Source organism: Cricetulus griseus, chromosome 4 (assembly GCF_003668045.3).
Source record: "Cricetulus griseus strain 17A/GY chromosome 4, alternate assembly CriGri-PICRH-1.0, whole genome shotgun sequence".
Taxonomy (NCBI): Eukaryota; Metazoa; Chordata; class Mammalia; order Rodentia; family Cricetidae; genus Cricetulus; species Cricetulus griseus.
The window spans coordinates 155,830,870-155,847,371 of NC_048597.1; the positions used below are offsets into that span (position 1 = coordinate 155,830,870).

At 52.2% G+C, this 16,502-nt stretch overlaps 1 protein-coding gene across 2 annotated transcripts; it reads left to right on the forward strand.

Annotated features, from left to right (window-relative positions):
* The first annotated feature begins 8,757 nt into the window (after positions 1 to 8,757).
* On the forward strand, positions 8,758 to 15,920 carry Mcam (melanoma cell adhesion molecule). 2 transcript variants are annotated; one of them, XM_027411910.2, is made up of 16 exons: positions 8,758 to 8,824; positions 10,582 to 10,712; positions 10,800 to 11,010; positions 11,100 to 11,170; positions 11,265 to 11,352; positions 13,015 to 13,194; positions 13,306 to 13,427; positions 13,518 to 13,680; positions 13,765 to 13,883; positions 13,954 to 14,095; positions 14,245 to 14,366; positions 14,469 to 14,610; positions 14,703 to 14,798; positions 14,945 to 15,092; positions 15,357 to 15,474; positions 15,891 to 15,920. In XM_027411910.2, the coding sequence occupies exons 1-16, from the start codon at positions 8,758 to 8,760 to the stop codon at positions 15,918 to 15,920; spliced, it is 1,950 nt and encodes a 649-aa protein (XP_027267711.1). The 2 variants fall into 2 exon arrangements, with proteins under 2 accessions (XP_027267711.1, XP_027267712.1); XM_027411911.2 differs by lacking the exon at positions 15,357 to 15,474 and having other exon boundaries at positions 15,891 to 15,912.
* The last annotated feature ends 582 nt before the right edge of the window (positions 15,921 to 16,502 follow it).

The window sequence follows — 16,502 nt, forward strand, 5'->3', positions numbered from 1 at the left end:
TTGTAACAGAGCCCCAGACCTTAGTAAACTCCTAGATCTTAACACAACTGACTCCATGATGCAAGTACCATTCTGGCTGTAAAACTCAGCATGTAGACAGTACCACCTGCCATAAATAAGAGCAATGACCCAATCCATCAAAGCCCGTAGTTCTGGGAAAGTCTCTAAATGCACTAACCTTGTTTGTTGGCTTCTGTAGCTCTGCTTCTGGCTAACTGATCTTGTTAACCGGACATAGTTTTTGTGCTTTAAAGCTCACCCTAAGAAAGGCTTGGGACTACACTGGTGTTCAGGATCCCAGTGTAGCCACTAGCTAGCTAATAAAGACTATTGGCTTAAACCCGTGTCCAATCAGTGTTCCCTGATGGCTACCCCACGACAGACTTCCTACACAGAACTGCAGCTGTCACTCAATGTGGCTTGCTCTCTGCCCCGTCCTCTTTCCCTCTCTTTTGGATTTTTGTTTGGTTGGTTTTGGGTTTTTTGTTTTGTTTTGTTTTGTTTTTTCAAGACAGGGTTTCTCTATGTAGCTTTGGAAACTGTCCTGGAACTTGCTCTGTAGACCAGGCTGGCCTTGAACTCACAGAGACCTGCCTGCCTCTGCCTCCAGAGTGCTGGGATTAAAGGCATGCACCACCAACGCCCAGCTGGTTGGTTTTTAAGACAAGGGTCTCACTACGTTCTCTGACAAGCCTCCAACTCAGAGATCCACCTGCTTCTGCCTCCCAAATTCTGGAATTAAAGACGTGCACCACCATGCCAGGCCATTTTGTTTTTGAGATAGGTTTTCATGTAGCCTAGCTTAGACTTCAAATCCTGATCTTTCTGCCTCTGCCTCCCAAGTGCTGAGGGATTACAAGTATGTGTAATCCTGCCTGGCTTCCTTCCACTCCCTTCTCTCTCTTTGTTGGTGCCATTTCCCCTGCCTGGAATGGCCAGCCCTTTTTTTTTTTTTTTTTTTTTTTTTGAGACAGGATCTTGCTATATAGACTAGGCTGGCTTCCAACTTGCAGCAACACAGCAATCCTTCTGTTTCTGTTTCTCAAGTACTGGGATGACTGATGCACACCACCACACCCTGCTGACCTTGCTCCCTTCTGTAGTTGATCTTTCATCGACACCTCCAGGTTTCCAGGAAGACTTTCCTGGCTGGCAGAGGCCTGAGGACAAGGCTCTGACACTCCCTGTTCTAACTTCTTGTTCTATCCCCTTTCAGTTCCTTTCAGTTTAATTCAGGTCTCCTCCTTAATGCTGGGGTTCAGAGGTCTAGGAGCTAGATAAACCTCCTTCAACTCCTCACTGCTTGCTGGGAATGTAGCTCATTGGTAGAGTGCTTGCCCAGCATGCACAAAATCCCGGGCGTGATCCACAGCATTGTATCAAACAGGCAAAGTGGCACATGCCTATAATACCAGGGTATCAGGGCTGGAAGACCAGAAGTTCAAGTCATCCTTGGCTACATAGAGAGTTCAAGACCAGCCTAGAACACACCAAGACCCTATCCGGAAAAACAAAACAAAACAAAAACAAGCCGGTTGGAGGTGGCCCACGCCTTTGATTCCCAGCACTCCAGAGGCAGAAGCAGAAGATCTCTGTGAGTTCGAGCCCAGCCTGATCTACACAGAGAGTTCCAGGACAGTCAGGATGGTTACACAGAGAAACTCTGTCTCAAAAACCAAACAAGCAAACAAAACATTTTTCAGTTTCTTAGGCTAATTTAGAAGTTCTAACAGATAACAAAATATTGAGATTGCAGCTGAAGGAATGCTACTGTCCCCTCCATGTGTTCCTCTCTCACTCATCTTTGATCTGTACCCTTTTCCTGCTGGATGACAGGACTGGTTGCTAAGTATCTTTATGACAAGGTCACCTCCATCCCAGGAAAACCAAAGTCTGTGATGGTGAGGTTATACCCCCAGCACAAGTGGCCATCTCATGGGAGCCAGACTGTTCCCTTCAATCAACTATGGGATGCCAACTTCTCAAGACCCTATCCACCCCCCACCCTCACCTCCACTGAAGCAGCTCTCAGACCATAACCTACCAAGCCACTGGCCCAGTGAAGACCACCTGCTCATACAGCCATCCACCCTGGGATATTATTTTCTTTTCCAAAAAAAGTTTTTTTTTAATTGAAAAAAAAAATAGGGGACTAGAGAGATGGCTCAGTGGTTAAGAGCACTGACTGCTTTTCCAGAGGACCTGGATTCAGTTCCCAGATCCCACATGGCAGTTCACAATTGTCTGTAACTCCAGTTCCAGGGTACTTAACACTCTCACATAGACACACATGCAGGCAAAACACTAATGCACATAAAATTAAAATAAATGATTTTTAAAAATTAAAAAACTCTCCCTTCTTTTCTGGTTTTTCGGGAGACAGGCTTTCTCTGTGGCTTTGGAGACTGTCCTGGAACTAGCTCTTGTAGACCAGGCTGGTCTCGAACTCACAGAGATCCGCCTGCCTCTGCCTCCGGAGTGCTGGGACTAAAGGCTTGCTCCACCAATGCCAAACAGACTAAAATCTCTTTTCTCTTGGTCCTTCACCATTTTTCTTTTCTCTTCTTTTAGTGTTTTATTGTGTAGCCCAGACTGATCCCTAATGTGAAGTCACCCTCCTGCCTCAGCCTCCCAAGTGTGGGGATTGCAGCTATGTACCGCCGCATCCAGCTGCACTCATCACTTTAGTTGGTATATTGGAATAATGTGTCTTTTCTGTTGGTGTTCACAGAGTGGGGCTTTTGTCAGAAAAACATTGAAATATTCACTTTTTTTTTTTTTTGATTTTTCGAGACAGGGTTTCTCTGTGGCTTTGGAGGCTGTCCTGGAACTAGCTCTTGTAGACCAGGGTGGTCTCGAACTCACAGAGATCCACCTGCCTCTGCCTCCCAAGTGCTGGGATTAAAGGAAATATTCATTTTTAAATGATTAAATAGCTTTATTCTGTGTGCATTTTTTTTTTTTGAGATAGGGTCTTGGTATGCCAGGCTGACTTCAAATTCACCTTGTTGGCTACCTTCTAAGTGCTGGGATTACACACAGGAGCTTTCATTGCATTTATTTTAACACAAGTTTAAAAACTGATTCTATCAGTCACCAGCTATGTTACTTTAGGTCATTGTTACTCTTCTTGTTTTCTGAGACAGGGTCTTGAAATCTTGCCCAGGCTAGCCTCAATCCCCCTGTCTCAGCTTCCCAAGTACCAGGAAAGCATGCTGGACATAGTTTCCTCTGGAATTCCCCCCCCCCCCGAAGCTTTTTTTTAAATTCTGAGACAGGGTTTCTCTCTGTAGTCCTTGCTGTTCTGGAACTCTATCTGTAGACCAGGATGGCCCCTGCCCCTGCCTCCCAAGTGCTGGGATTAAAGGTGTGTGCCATCACTGCCTGGCTAAAAGCTATTAATTTTTTTTTTTTAAAGTTAAGGCCTCACTATGTAAATACAGGTTGCCCTCAAACTCAGGATCTTCCAATCTCCACTTCCTAAATCCTGGGACAACAAGCCTGTTCAAGCAAGCGTTTATCATTTTCCAAGATCAAGATAAACATGGGTCACCACAGTGACCCCCTCCCAAGCTGTAAAAGTCCCATGGAAACAGGTAGCACAGCATTTTCCTTCCCTCAGAGCCCTGTCTTCTCTCCTTGTTGAGGTTAGCGATTAGATATGTAGGAAGCTGGTTCCCAAGGCCACCAGTTCCTTCACAGTGAGATCTCAAAGCTTCCAGGGGGCAGGCACACGTAGGGAAAGCCGCACCTTCTGAGCTAGTTTGGATCCAAATCCCGTGATCTCTACTTTTGGAGTGCCCTTGATGGCCCAAGCCATCAGGATGTGTAGTCTGGAAAGACAGCAGGTCGACCTTAACTATCTCCTTTCTTCTCAAGTCTGCTACCTTAAGATCCCAGCCTCGTCCTGTCCCTGTCTGGAAGCTGACTGAAAGCCTTAAGGAGGGCGTACCCATGTTCTTCCAAAAACACTGTGGCCAGTAGACCCAGAAAGTGATGCATCCCGATTTCCCATAAGCTCCCCAACAGTGGACCAGCTGATCTTTGCCTCCCGGACAACGCAAAGTCATACTTAAGCAGCCCTCTGGGGACATTTCTCCCCCTGGGTGGTGGTATTACGGAGAGCGGATGTGAAACTCCCTGAGGGGGTAGGTGTAAACTCCCAGCATCCGGCCTGGGCCCGGGTATCCTTTTTCCCCCATATCTACGCCGGGGACAGGGAAGTAGGATAACGGTGTGAGCCCCGAGGCGGCGGATCCTTAGACCCACCGGCGACCAGACTTGCTCCGCGCAAAGCTGCAGAGCGCTCGCCACCGGGGCTCGGGCGCACGGGCAGAATCCTCGGCCCTGGACCCTGGGGCACAACCACACCGCACCTCCGTACTCCCCCGGGATCTGCCCCTGCCCTTCACAGAGGGGTGACCGGGCCAACTGAATCACTGCGGAGGGCCGCGCTGGGAAAGACTCTGAGACCGGATTCCGGGTTTCCGGAGAGTCCCATGGTCCCCCTCCCAACTCGACCGAGCGGCCTGAGCATTTTTGGTAATGTTTGGGTTGGTGAGCACCGCCGGATGCCCCGCCTTCCCCTCGGCATCCCCTGGGCAGGACCGCGGAGCCCCCAGCGCTGCAGTGCCTTCCCGCCTCGGCTGCCTCTGTGAGAGGGAGGACCTAGGTGCTGCGAAGCGGGCAGGTAGACTGTTCTACGAGGACAGACCCTAGGGTCAGAGGCGACAAGAGGGGCAGTGTATGGTCTAAGTATTCATGAGGGCTGGGAGCAAGGATGGAAGGCCATGACCTCTGTCAACAAACCCCATCCGCTACTGCCTTTTTGGTTTTAAGGGTTCCTAGTCTCTAGGGAGTATCCTAATTCGTTCACATTCCCGTCACGCCCCCCCCCCAACACTACCGCAAGGAAGGGGCCAAGAGAAGAGGCCCAAAGCTCCCAGGGGAGTCTTGGAATGTTGGGATCCTGGGAACAGACCCAGCAGTCCATGGGAAAGCCAGGCGGTGGGGATCCCACCATCTAGCCCCCTCCCCAGGATGAACCACCGGATGCTGCAGACCCCAGCTCCCCAACAGCGGAGGTTCATGCCTGTAGAAGTACCCACCCTTAGTGCGAGCAACCCTAAGGTTCAGTAGGCCAGCTGTGACGCCGACGCCCCTCCCCCACCCTGTTCCAATATAATCCTCCCCTTTGTGTCACTCACCCCCCCCTCCTGGCTCCCCCTTCTCCGACCCCTGCACAATAGAGCCTTTGCCGCCTCCAGGGTGGAGATGAACTCACGGTTTTTCCAAGTTTAAAAATAGCTCCTCCCATCACCCCCCCCCAGAAAGCCACCCTCCCCCTCTCCCATGTCACTGCTGGTGTGCACCCCAAAACAGCCTGCACCTCCTTCCTCCTGTCCTGCGTCAGGTGCGAAGGACATGAGTGAGACTTCGTGTCCGGCCTGAGTAGAGACTGCTTCCCTCCATTCAATTTCTTCCCCCACATCTTCCTCCCACCCGCTAGTATCCGGTTTCCTGGCTTGATGTTCTCCACAGCAATTGACCCCCACCTCCACCCACCCTGGTTTTCACTCGGTGGTGTCCTCCCAGAGCAGATCCCCCTACTCTGCGAAGTCTCCTGCCACCCCTCCTGGATTCTGTTTTCTGGCCAGGCCAGGGAGGGGGTTCCCCAGCCTCTGTAGATGCCAAGATTGCTGCCCACCCCCAATCTCCTCATCACAGCTGCAAGCAGTCTTTATCCATTTCCTTCCTCCGCCCAGCCCACCCTTCCCAGCAAGGAGGTGGGGCATCCTTGTCTGATTACCTCCAACTCTACTTACTTTCCCAACTTTTCTTACTTTTTCGACTACTTACTTTTCTATAGTTCTTCCCCACTTTAATAAGGAATGGAAAGCCCCAACCACAAGGGAGACTGTAGTTGACAGGACATAGGACGGGGATCACCAACCCATCCAGCCTCAGTGTGCCCACTGTAATATATGCTGCCTCTCACCTTCCTCTGGCTGGTCTGCTGGTTCACTCCTTGTTTACTGGAGGTCCTGATGCTCTGGGGGCTGTTCTCTGGTGTCTCAAGTGAGCTGAAGCCCTACATCCACCCACACTAAGCACTCTGCTCTCCCTTCTGAGGTCCCTGAGTCTTCTCCAGGGTCCTGACCTGTCTTTGGTTTGGAATTTCAAAATGCCCCCTTCATAAAAACCATCACTAAGCTTTGTGTCCCCTGATCTTTCCCTACCAGCCTGAGGCTACTGGCGGCCGCTTCTCCTCCTCCTCTTTCTCCTTCTCCTTCTTCTCTTTCATTTAAAAAGAATTATTATTCTTTTTCTTTTTAATCTTTAAAAATACCTTATTGGGCTCATTTTGATAAAACCAGGTATTTGTAAGGCAAGATACATGTTGAGTAAAATGTCTTGTTCCGTGGAGGTGGGATGTGCTCTCCCAATGTTGTCCAAATAACTCTTGGACTCAGGCTTTGAGGCTGGGAGTAGCTGACTACAGCTCAGGTATCCACCAGCCAGGTAATGCTGTCTACCTGGCACATAAATGTGCTGGTTTCAGGGTTTTGTTCTTTTTGTGTTTCCTAATAAGCGGACGGCTGCTGGCAAGTTCTCAGGACCTGCCAAACTTCAGATAGAGGTCATCCTTTGTGGCCCCGAAATTCACAGCAAGCAGGAGAAAAGGCTTTGTGCACTGGACATAGACAGAGCTGGGCATACCCCAGCTAGGCACTGAGATTCCACCATAGGCTTCCTGTCCTCAGATTAGTGCAGAATCCAGGAGAAGGAATGTCCATCCCTGTATGGTCTTCAGAGCTCTTTGCAAATTATGACACCAGTGGGTGTCTTCAAACCCCTCACAGTAAATGAAACACAGAGACAATGGTGAGAGTTCTGGGCCACTAATCTCTCAGAACCTAAATTACTACCTAGTCTAATCACAGGAGCCAGGCTTCTTAAAGTAAGTACAGTCTGTTTATTTGCGTTGGTCATGTACACCCCGGAGGGACGGGATGTCACCCTGGGCTCTAATCTTATTTCCCTCTCACTGCAGAAATGACTCCTTCAACCCCCACCTGGCATCAATTGAAGAGGAAGTATTCAGAATCGACTGTCCTTGGTGGTTAGCTGGCTTTGTTTCCAGGCTGCCAGAAAAGAAAATGATAAGTTAATGGTATTAAATGAAGAAGCAGGGTATGTGTGTGGTGGTGGGGGGGGGGGGCGGTGCAGCACTTAGCCTGCCCAGTCAAATGACATCCTTTAACCATTTCTGCAGAGAAACATGCTTATCTCCCTATTTTGCTCTGGGCCAGGGGCCAGTGCCCATCGCTTCACTCTGGAGGTTGAAGGACCCATTCTCTCCTTTCAAGGGCCTAAGCCAGCATCCTGGCAGGCTTGGCATGGCTCTGGCTGGAGACTAATGGACAGGGAGGCGGGGGTCAATGAGACTCTGAAAGATGAGGTTGATGTGGTTTGCCAGCCATCTCTGAGTCATCAGAAAGCGACCCAGAGCACTCTCTCAAGTCACCTGGCCATCTCTGGGCCTTGCTGCCTCACTCTCCTCTCTCAGGCAGCAGCAGAAAGGCTGCCCTGCAGGGGAACAACCCTAAATCCAGACCCCTCTGACTCTCCCGGCTGAGAGTGTGAAACCCTTCCCGAAGCTATGGTCCTGGGGTGTTTTTTGAGTCTTAGTTCTAGATCCCAGAAGACCCAGGGAGAAGTTGGGGTTTGGAAAGGGGACAATAGCGTTCCTGGCCTCTTGCTGTGTGAGAGACTGTGATCAGGATCTGCAGCTGGTGCGTACAGGCTCTGACTCCTCAGCCACTGAGCCAGGACAGGACCAGCAGTGTGAGAGAGCTGAGGGATGGGTACAGCAGTTGGGGGGGGGGGGCTTCAAACATTAGAAGGAGCAATAGGTTTCTGGGGATCAAGCCGGGAACTTCCACATTCATTAATACTAACCTTTCCACGTTCGGGTGAGGGGAAACTGAGCCGGAGACCAGGAAGGCATGAAGAGGGTTGGAACAGAATTATCTGGGCCTGGGTGTGGACCACGGGCTTGTGAATTCAGCCCCCTTCCTCCCTTCTCTAGTGTTAGAGGGACTTTCAGGAACTTGAATATGAAAGGGCGACCCAAAAGGCACCGTTTCCAACTCCTCTACCCCTTTGACGGCACCTCTCGATCTTGTGGGACCTGGCGCAGTTCTTCCCCAGGGCTGCCAAACAGCGGAGACTCTGGGGCAGTGCCAAGCCGGCAGTCGCCGCAATGAAGCAGTCGTTCCAGAAGGCGACCAGGCCAGCTCCATGCCTCCAAAGCAGGACAGAGGAACTTTATTGGGAGGCTCCCATTAGGTATACGACTCTCCTGTTTCTCTGCGCTAGGGTCCTTGGGGCTACACCCGCTGACAGTGGCCAAACCCGAGTGAGTGCTGCTACTGCGTCCAGGGCAGCTCCAAGGCGACCGGGCCAGCTTCTTCTGCTGCCTTGGCTAGTCATTTGAGCCTCGAAACACCTGTCATTGCTCCCTCAACCTTTCTAAGCCAGGAGGCTGGTTAGCAGGAGTTGGCTTCCAGGCCAGGATCGGGGCGCAGCTCCCAGCCGGCGCGCCGGGGCCCGCCCCCCTAGGGCGCGGGGCGGGGGCGGGGGGCTGCGCGGGCGGGGCCGGGCGGCGCCCGGGGTCCCCTCCCCCGCCCCCCTGACGTCAGCCCCGGACAGCCGCGAGCTCCTCACTTAGCTCTCTCCCTCCGTCGAGGAAGCATGGGGCTACCCAGGCTGGTCTGCGCCTTCTTGTTCGCCGCCTGCTGCTGTTGTCGCCGCGCCACCGGTGAGTTTTCTGTGTGTGTGTTGGGGGGCGGGGGCCGGGGGACAAACCGACCTGCGTCCCGTAGGGCCCAGGCGTTGGGAGTTGGGGGATGTCTTCGATGGAGCCGAAGTGTGCCGGAAATCAGAGCTGGCAGCAAGGCAGAGGCCAGGGCTCTGCAACCAGGCGGACGCTTCTAGTCAGATTTCCCCGATTCCCAGGCACTCTGCGTGCGTGCAAGTTCTTTGCAGCGGGTTTGCAGCCTAGGTTCTAGAGTATTCTGGTAACGGACCCAGCCAGGAGACTGCCGCGGCGAGCGGGAAGGGGTGGGGCCGAGCCTCTGCAGGACTATGGGGCTGGCCTCCCGCAGGTGCTTGCTCCGGGTGCGGGCGGCTGGAACCGGGACAGAGGCGCGGCTGGGGCGCATCCCCAACCCGTGCATCCCGCTCCCGCCTGTTGCTGGAAAAAGCTGTTTCCCTTGTTGGAGGGGGGCGCCGACCCCTCCCCCTCCGTCTGGGCCTCACGCCAGCTTGGAGGTGAGCGAGGGAGGAGGGACGGTGGCTTCTGCTCGGGCTGGGCGTTGGCAAGGGCAGCAGCGGGTGGCGTGGGTCGCCTCGCGCCTCCCGGTTTGATGGGATCACGGCACAGACGGCGAATGAAGAAGTTCTACAATAGAAACGGCTTGTGTTAGGGGCTGGAGTCCGATGGAGAGCGTCTGGGCACCTCGGTGCTTTTCCTTGAGCCATCTCGTGGGCAGGCGCTCCTGGGTCCGGGCTTCCCTTTCACATCCTGCAGCAGTGTCGCGTGTTATTCTTGGCTCCTTATCCCGTCCCAGCCACTAGTTGGGCTGGGGAAGGGGAGGACCGGGCATTACCCACTTCGCTGGCCTCTTGCCCAGTGCCAGCCTCGTCCCTGGGGTACTCCAGTCTAGTGCCTCCCAGGCTGACCTTATTTCTGGGGAAAGGGCTAAGCCAGCTAGGCAGCCGCAGCACAGCAAACCTAGCCTCACTCTGCCCTGCTTTTCTGGCTCTCAGAAAACAGCCAGAGATCCTAGGTTCCTGCTCTTGGTTTAAGACCACCTCACCTGCCCTTCAGTCTGGAAGCCACACAATCCAGGCATCCCAGTGTCCAGCCAGATTGTGTTCAGTGACATCACCTTCTCAAAGGGCTGGCAGCATGCTGACAACACTGATGTCACTCCTGCCCACTCCTTGGTCCTTGACTTAACCCCTGGGCCAGATTCTGACCCCTCTATACTTGGATAGGGTCTTTGGATTGAATTGCAATATTCCCTGACATGCTGCTTCGGGAGTATGACATGCTGCCTCTGGCCAGAGTTGCCCTACTGCCTTCTGGAGGATCTGGGGGGCAGAGGGTAGAACAGTGACGTCTTCCCAGGGAGGTGGGGATACAAAGGGGCCTGTTGTGCCCCAGCTTGGCACATGCCTTGCATTCTCATAGTCTGAGCTCATCAGGACTACGAAGAGGCCCAGGAGCAAAGGGTCCTTCCTCCTGGCCCAGAGCCCATGTTCCCCTTCTCTGTGTCCCCACAAGTTTCTCTTAAGAGATACCCAGTCTGTTCCAGTCCATAATCCACTGGGAGAGGTCTGGCTCAGGTTGGGGTTTGGGCATGGTGAAGTTAAGGGTAAAGAGAGGACAGGGCCCTCTTCAGACCCTTAGAGTAGAACAGCTGCAGTGAGCCACGGGAGGAGAAGGGACAGGACAGGATGGAGCAACTGGAGCTGACAAAGCTGCCTGGGCATGCTCCTCCCCTTCCCCAGGTGTGCCAGGAGAGGAAAAACAGCCTGCACCCACACCAGATCTAGTGGAGGCGGAAGTGGGCAGAACAGCCCTTCTGAAGTGTGGCCCCTCTCATTCCTCTGGCAACTTCAGCCATGTGGACTGGTTTTTGGTGAGTGCTTGGGCTTTGGAGAGCAGTAGTTGGTGGGAAGCCCTGTCCCTTGGGTAGGTAGCTCATCTCTCTGTGCCTTGCTCTCAGATTCACAAGGAGAGGCAGATACCCATTTTCCGTGTGCGCCAGGGCCAGGGCCAGAATGAGCCTGGGGAATATGAGCACCGTCTTAAGCTCCATGAGGGCTCAGGGGATACTTTGGCCCTAAGTCAAGTCACTCCCCATGATGAGCGAATGTTCCTATGTAAGAGCAAGCGACCACGGCTCCAGGATCACTACATTAAGCTTCAAGTCTACAGTGAGTGCTCCCTCCTTCCTGCCTTCAGGGTAGTGTGGATCATGTAAAGATGGGTTTCCATGTCTCTGTTCATTTCCCTTCTGTTGTAGAAGCCCCAGAAGAGCCAACCATCCAGGCCAATGCCGTGGGTATCCACGTGGACAGGCAAGAGCTTAGGGAGGTGAGATATAGTAGGTCAAGGGATGGTGAACAGGGGCTAAGCTGGGCAGAGGGGCTTGTCAGAAGCAAGGAGACTCCCATCCTATCCTCTTTAGGTTGCTACCTGTGTGGGGAGGAATGGGTACCCCATTCCTCAAGTCATCTGGTACAAGAATGGTCGGCCCCTGCAAGAGGAGGAGAACCGTGAGTAGCCCCTTACTGCATAGGTTCTGGAGGACCATCTAGCCTGTGTTTTTAGAAATTTTACTGAAACAAACCAAAATAATATAAAGGTGATGTTGAATAATTCAGACTGTGGACTGGAGAGTTGGCTCAGTTAAGAGCACTGGTTGTTCTTGGAAAGGCTAGGTCAGTTCCCAGCACCCACAGGAGAGCTCACAACCATCCACAACTCCAGGGGATTCAATGCCTTCTTTTGACCTCCAAGGGCAGATGACATGCATGTGATACATGTATGTACATTCAGGCAAAACATTCATATACATAAATTGTTCCTCCAAAAAGTTTTAACTTTTTATTTACTTGTATTTTGTATATGAGTGTCTCTAAATGTATACCTGCCTGCCAGAAGAGGGCTTCAGATCCTATTATACATAGTTGTGAGCCACCATGTGGTTGCTGGGACTCCTAACTCAGGACCTCTGGAAGACCAGTGCTCTTAACCCCTGAGCCATCTCTCCAGCCTCGCCCCCCACCCCCAATTATTCTTAAAGGAAAATTTAGGCTATAAAAATGCTAGGAACTCCTTTCTGGTGCACACCCCCAGAAGGGGCCTCTGCTGTCAACTGTTCTTTCTTTCATCCATCTTTCTGTGTCTGTCACAAGCATGTGCTTGTTGCATTATAGAGGTTTGTGTGTGGTGTTTTGGGACAGGAACTCATGCAATTCAGGCTGTCTTCTAACTGCTCATCCTCTGCCTGTCACCCAAGTACTGGGATTCCATGCATGTACCACCTCTTCTGGCTCAAGGCTTATGTTTTGTATTGGTTTGGTTTGGTTTTTCAAGACAGGGTTTCTCTGTATAACAGTTCTGGCTGTCCTGGAACTCGATTTGTAGACCAGGCTGGCCTTGAACTTTACAGAGATCTACTTGCTTCTGCCTCCTGAGTGCTGGAATTAAAGATGCGCACCACCACCCAGCAAGGCTTGTGTTTTTTTACTGTCTCAACCAGGGGTGATTTTGCAAACATACCAGTCTGGGGGATACTTGGCAGTGTCTGTTAGGAGTTGTCACAAACACAGAGGCTGCTATTGGCATCTGATCTGGTAGGTAGAGGTAAAAAAATATAGCTCAGCATCCTGCATTGTACAAGGTGGCCCCACCACAATGAACTAATTCTGGTCCAAAACATCAATAGTGCTGAGCATGAGAAGCCCTGACCTTAGTTACAGGGCAGGCACACATCCCTTTTTGTAACGTTTCCAGGTCAGTCTGTTCAGACACACCTGTTTTGCCTCCTGTTGTCATACTGAATGTGATGTGGTTGTTACCATTCTCCTGTTGGCACTTAATGTCTCAATTTTTTCATCACTGTTCTTTTGTTTTGGCTTCCAAAGATTGAACCTAAGGTCTTTGTCTTACATATGCTAAGAACATGCTCTACCACTAAGCCTTTCGCCTAACTCCATTTTCCTTTGTCTCTGGGGTGATCCTGGCACATACCCCTGCATATGTGCTAAGGTGTAAATGTCTTTTTAGGGTAGTTACCAAGCAATAATGGTTGAAGGGTCACCAGTCTGTATTTGGCCATGGGCCTTTCCATTAGATTTCTCCCTGCTAATCCCCAGGAGAAGCTAGGGTGGGGGAGTGCTGAGGCCACGCCTTGCTTCCCTCCTTCTGCCCAGGTGTTCACATTCAGTCATCACAGATTGTGGAGTCCAGTGGCTTGTACACCTTGCAGAGTGTTCTGAACGCACAGCTAGTTAAGGAGGACAAAGATGCCCAGTTTTACTGTGAACTCAGCTACCGGCTACCCAGTGGGAACCGCATGAAGGAATCTAGGGAAGTCACTGTCCCTGTTTTCTGTGAGTGCTGACTTGCTCCCCTGGTTTTGGGGGTGGGAACTTCTGCTAGTCCCTCTGCATCCAATTCAGGGCCAATTCTTAGGCTAAGAGCCTTCCCCTTTGCCCACACAGACCCTGCAGAAAAAGTGTGGGTGGAGGTAGAGCCTTCCGGACTGCTGAAGGAAGGGGACCATGTGAAAATCAGATGTCTGACTGACGGCAACCCTCAACCCCACTTCACTATCAACAAACAGGTTCGGAGGCCTCCACGTATGGGCAGGGTGCACAAGGGTACAGGCAACGAGGCAGACGCAGCTCACCCTCACCCTTTTGTACTCTCCCAGAACTCCAGCACTGGGGAGATGGAGGAGGAGACCACCGATGAAAATGGTATCCTGTTCTTGGAGCCTGCACAGAAGCAACATAGTGGGCTCTACCAATGTCAGAGCTTGGACTTGGAAACTATGACCACACTGTCAAGTGACCCCCAGGAGCTGCTAGTGAACTGTGAGGCACTAGGATAGAGGTTCCGCCTGAGGCAAGAGGGAGCTGGCTGTCCTGCCCAGGCTGACACTTTTGCTATGCCTCCAGATGTGTCTGATGTTCAAGTGAACCCAACTGCCCCTGAAGCCCAGGAAGGCGATAGCCTTACACTGACTTGTGAGGCAGAGAGCAACCAGGACCTTGAGTTCAAGTGGCTGAGAGACAAGGTACCCAGTTGGGACTGGGGGTGAGAGCTTGCTCCTTCTCAGACTCCCCTGACCCATCTCTCACACCTAGACAGGCCAGCTGCTGGGGAAGGGGCCTGTCCTCCAGCTAAACAACTTGAAACGGGAAGCAGGGGGACGGTATCTCTGCATGGCATCTGTTCCTAATGTTCCTGAGTTGAATCGCACACAGCCGGTCAGCGTGGGCATTTTTGGTGAGTGAGGTCCTTTATACAGTGAATGGGGCATCTGAGTTGGGTAGTGTTGAGCTTGGAGGTCAAAAAAAGTCAGCTGGCACCCTGAGAGCTGTGGTGTGAAGTAGAAGGAGACTATTTGGGAGAGTCTAACCCTCCCCTCCCTCAAGGATCACCGTGGATGGCATTGAAGGAGAGGAAGGTGTGGGTGCAGGAGAATGCCATGCTGAATCTGTCTTGTGAGGCTTCAGGACATCCTCAGCCCACCATCTCCTGGAATGTCAATGGCTCGGTGAGAAGGCTTCATTTCTCTTCCCCATCTCTTAATCCCGGTCTAGGCTTTGAGGCCAAGGCCGGAGGCCCTCCCACTCTTTGAGTTGCCGTTTACTTTTAGGCAACTGCATGGAACCCAGATCCACAGACAGTAGTGAGCACCCTGAATGTCCTTGTGACCCCAGAGCTGCTGGAGACAGGTGCAGAATGTACAGCCACCAACTCCCTGGGCTCAAATTCCACCATCATCATCCTAAAGCTGGGTGAGAGCTGTCTCCCTACAGAGGAAGACAGGGCGTGCCCAGGCAGGGGCATTAACGTGGGCTTCTACTAACCCCCTCCCTCTGCCTCCTAGTCACTTTAACCACCCTCACACCCGACTTCAGCCAAACCACTGGCCTCAGCACCTCCACAGCCAGCTCTCACACCAGAGCCAACAGCACCTCCACAGGTAAGCCAGGCCTGTGCCAGGGTTCCCATTCTGCCCTGTCGAGAAACGTGACAGCCCATCTGTCACCTGGGCTGGATAGGGTGGGGCACCAACAGCAGTGTGGCAGCCTGGGCCAGGGAGTGACTAGAAGTGTTTTTGTCTGACAGAGAAAAAGCTGCCGCAGCCAGATAGCAAAGGTGTGGTCATTGTGGCTGTGATCGTGTGTATCTTGGTCCTTGCTGTACTGGGTGCTACCCTCTATTTCTTCTACAAGAAGGGCAAACTGCCATGTGGACGCTCAGGAAAACAAGAGATGTAAGCCAAGCTCATGGCCCTCATTCTCTCCCCATTTTCAGCTGCCCAGCTTGCTACCTCATAAGGGGCCTCCCCTGCCTACCCAGTGCCCACTTAGCCCTTGAGAGCAGAAATTGGACTTTTTTAGTGCCCATTGCCCAACTTCCATCAACCATATCTCCCTGAATTGTCCCTTCCTGAGCTGGCCCCAAAGCATCAGTCCATAGAGTATCCATCCCCTTCCCTTGCCCCCCATTTGCCAACCTCTCACCTCCCTCCTCCCAGCACGATGCCCCCGACTCGTAAGAGTGACTTTGTAGTTGAAGTTAAGTCAGATAAGCTCCCAGAAGAGATGGCTCTCCTACAGGGCAGCAGCGGTGACAAGAGGGCTCCAGGAGACCAGGTAGGAGGCAGTTCCAGAGGCCAGGGTCTGACCCCTCCCCGCTTTTCAGGAACTGGGGGTAGTGGGCTAATGGTACTTGTTCCTGAAAACTAACTCTTTCTGTCCTTCCTTGGTTGGAGATGGGAGCAGGCTCGTCCTGCCTTACATTACTGACAATGGCAGGGTGAGGCAAGTGGTGGAGGGACCCTGGAGACAGAGCAGAGCCCCACCCCACCTTTCCCTACTGCAGAGACTTAGTTGGGGGACTTCTATCTTTTCTTGTCCCCTTCCACCCACCAACCCCCATTTCTGCTATTTGTCTCAAGGCTGTGGCAAATTCATCAGCTTCTGCTTCAGTCTCTCCTTTTGGTGCTCATGCTGTGAACCCTGCTGGCTCTTCATGTTCTTGTTACTTCTCTCTCTCTACCCATTTTCAGGGAGAGAAATACATCGATCTGAGGAATTAGCCGACTCACCAGTGTTCCCAGCTCCCTGCTCAGTCTTCACCTCAAGCTAAAGCCTCCAGATGTACAGCAGGGAAGACCCTCAATCAGGCCCCCGACGGACCAGGTCCAGAGAGCCAAGAGCTGGAACAAGAGCCATTTGGAGGATCTCATTTGGCCATAGAGGTCTTGTTTTAAACACCAAGTCCTCTGTGTCCACTGAGTGACACTTATCCCAAGTGACTGGGGCCTCAGTCTCCCAGGAGTAAGGTTTTTTTTTTCTTCCTTTTCCCAAATGTATTTTTTCCTTACACAGCCAATGGTTGCAAATCCATCTCATGCCATCAGCTGAGTGGGCTTGCCCCTCCCCTTCCTCCAAGCAGGTGTTCTCCCCTGGCAAGCTGTCTTCATGCTAGTTGTATCACATGATAGGGGACCTGGGCGTGTGATCACATACACTGTTCACACTGGTCCTTGAGACAACACCCACAGTCCAGAGGCAGCTGCTTCTGGACCTTCCTGCCTGCTGCTCTTTCAGGGTCTTTTGGGGATGTTTCTCCTTTGGGCAGAAGTCAGGGACTGGTGGTAATCCTTCAGACACATCCC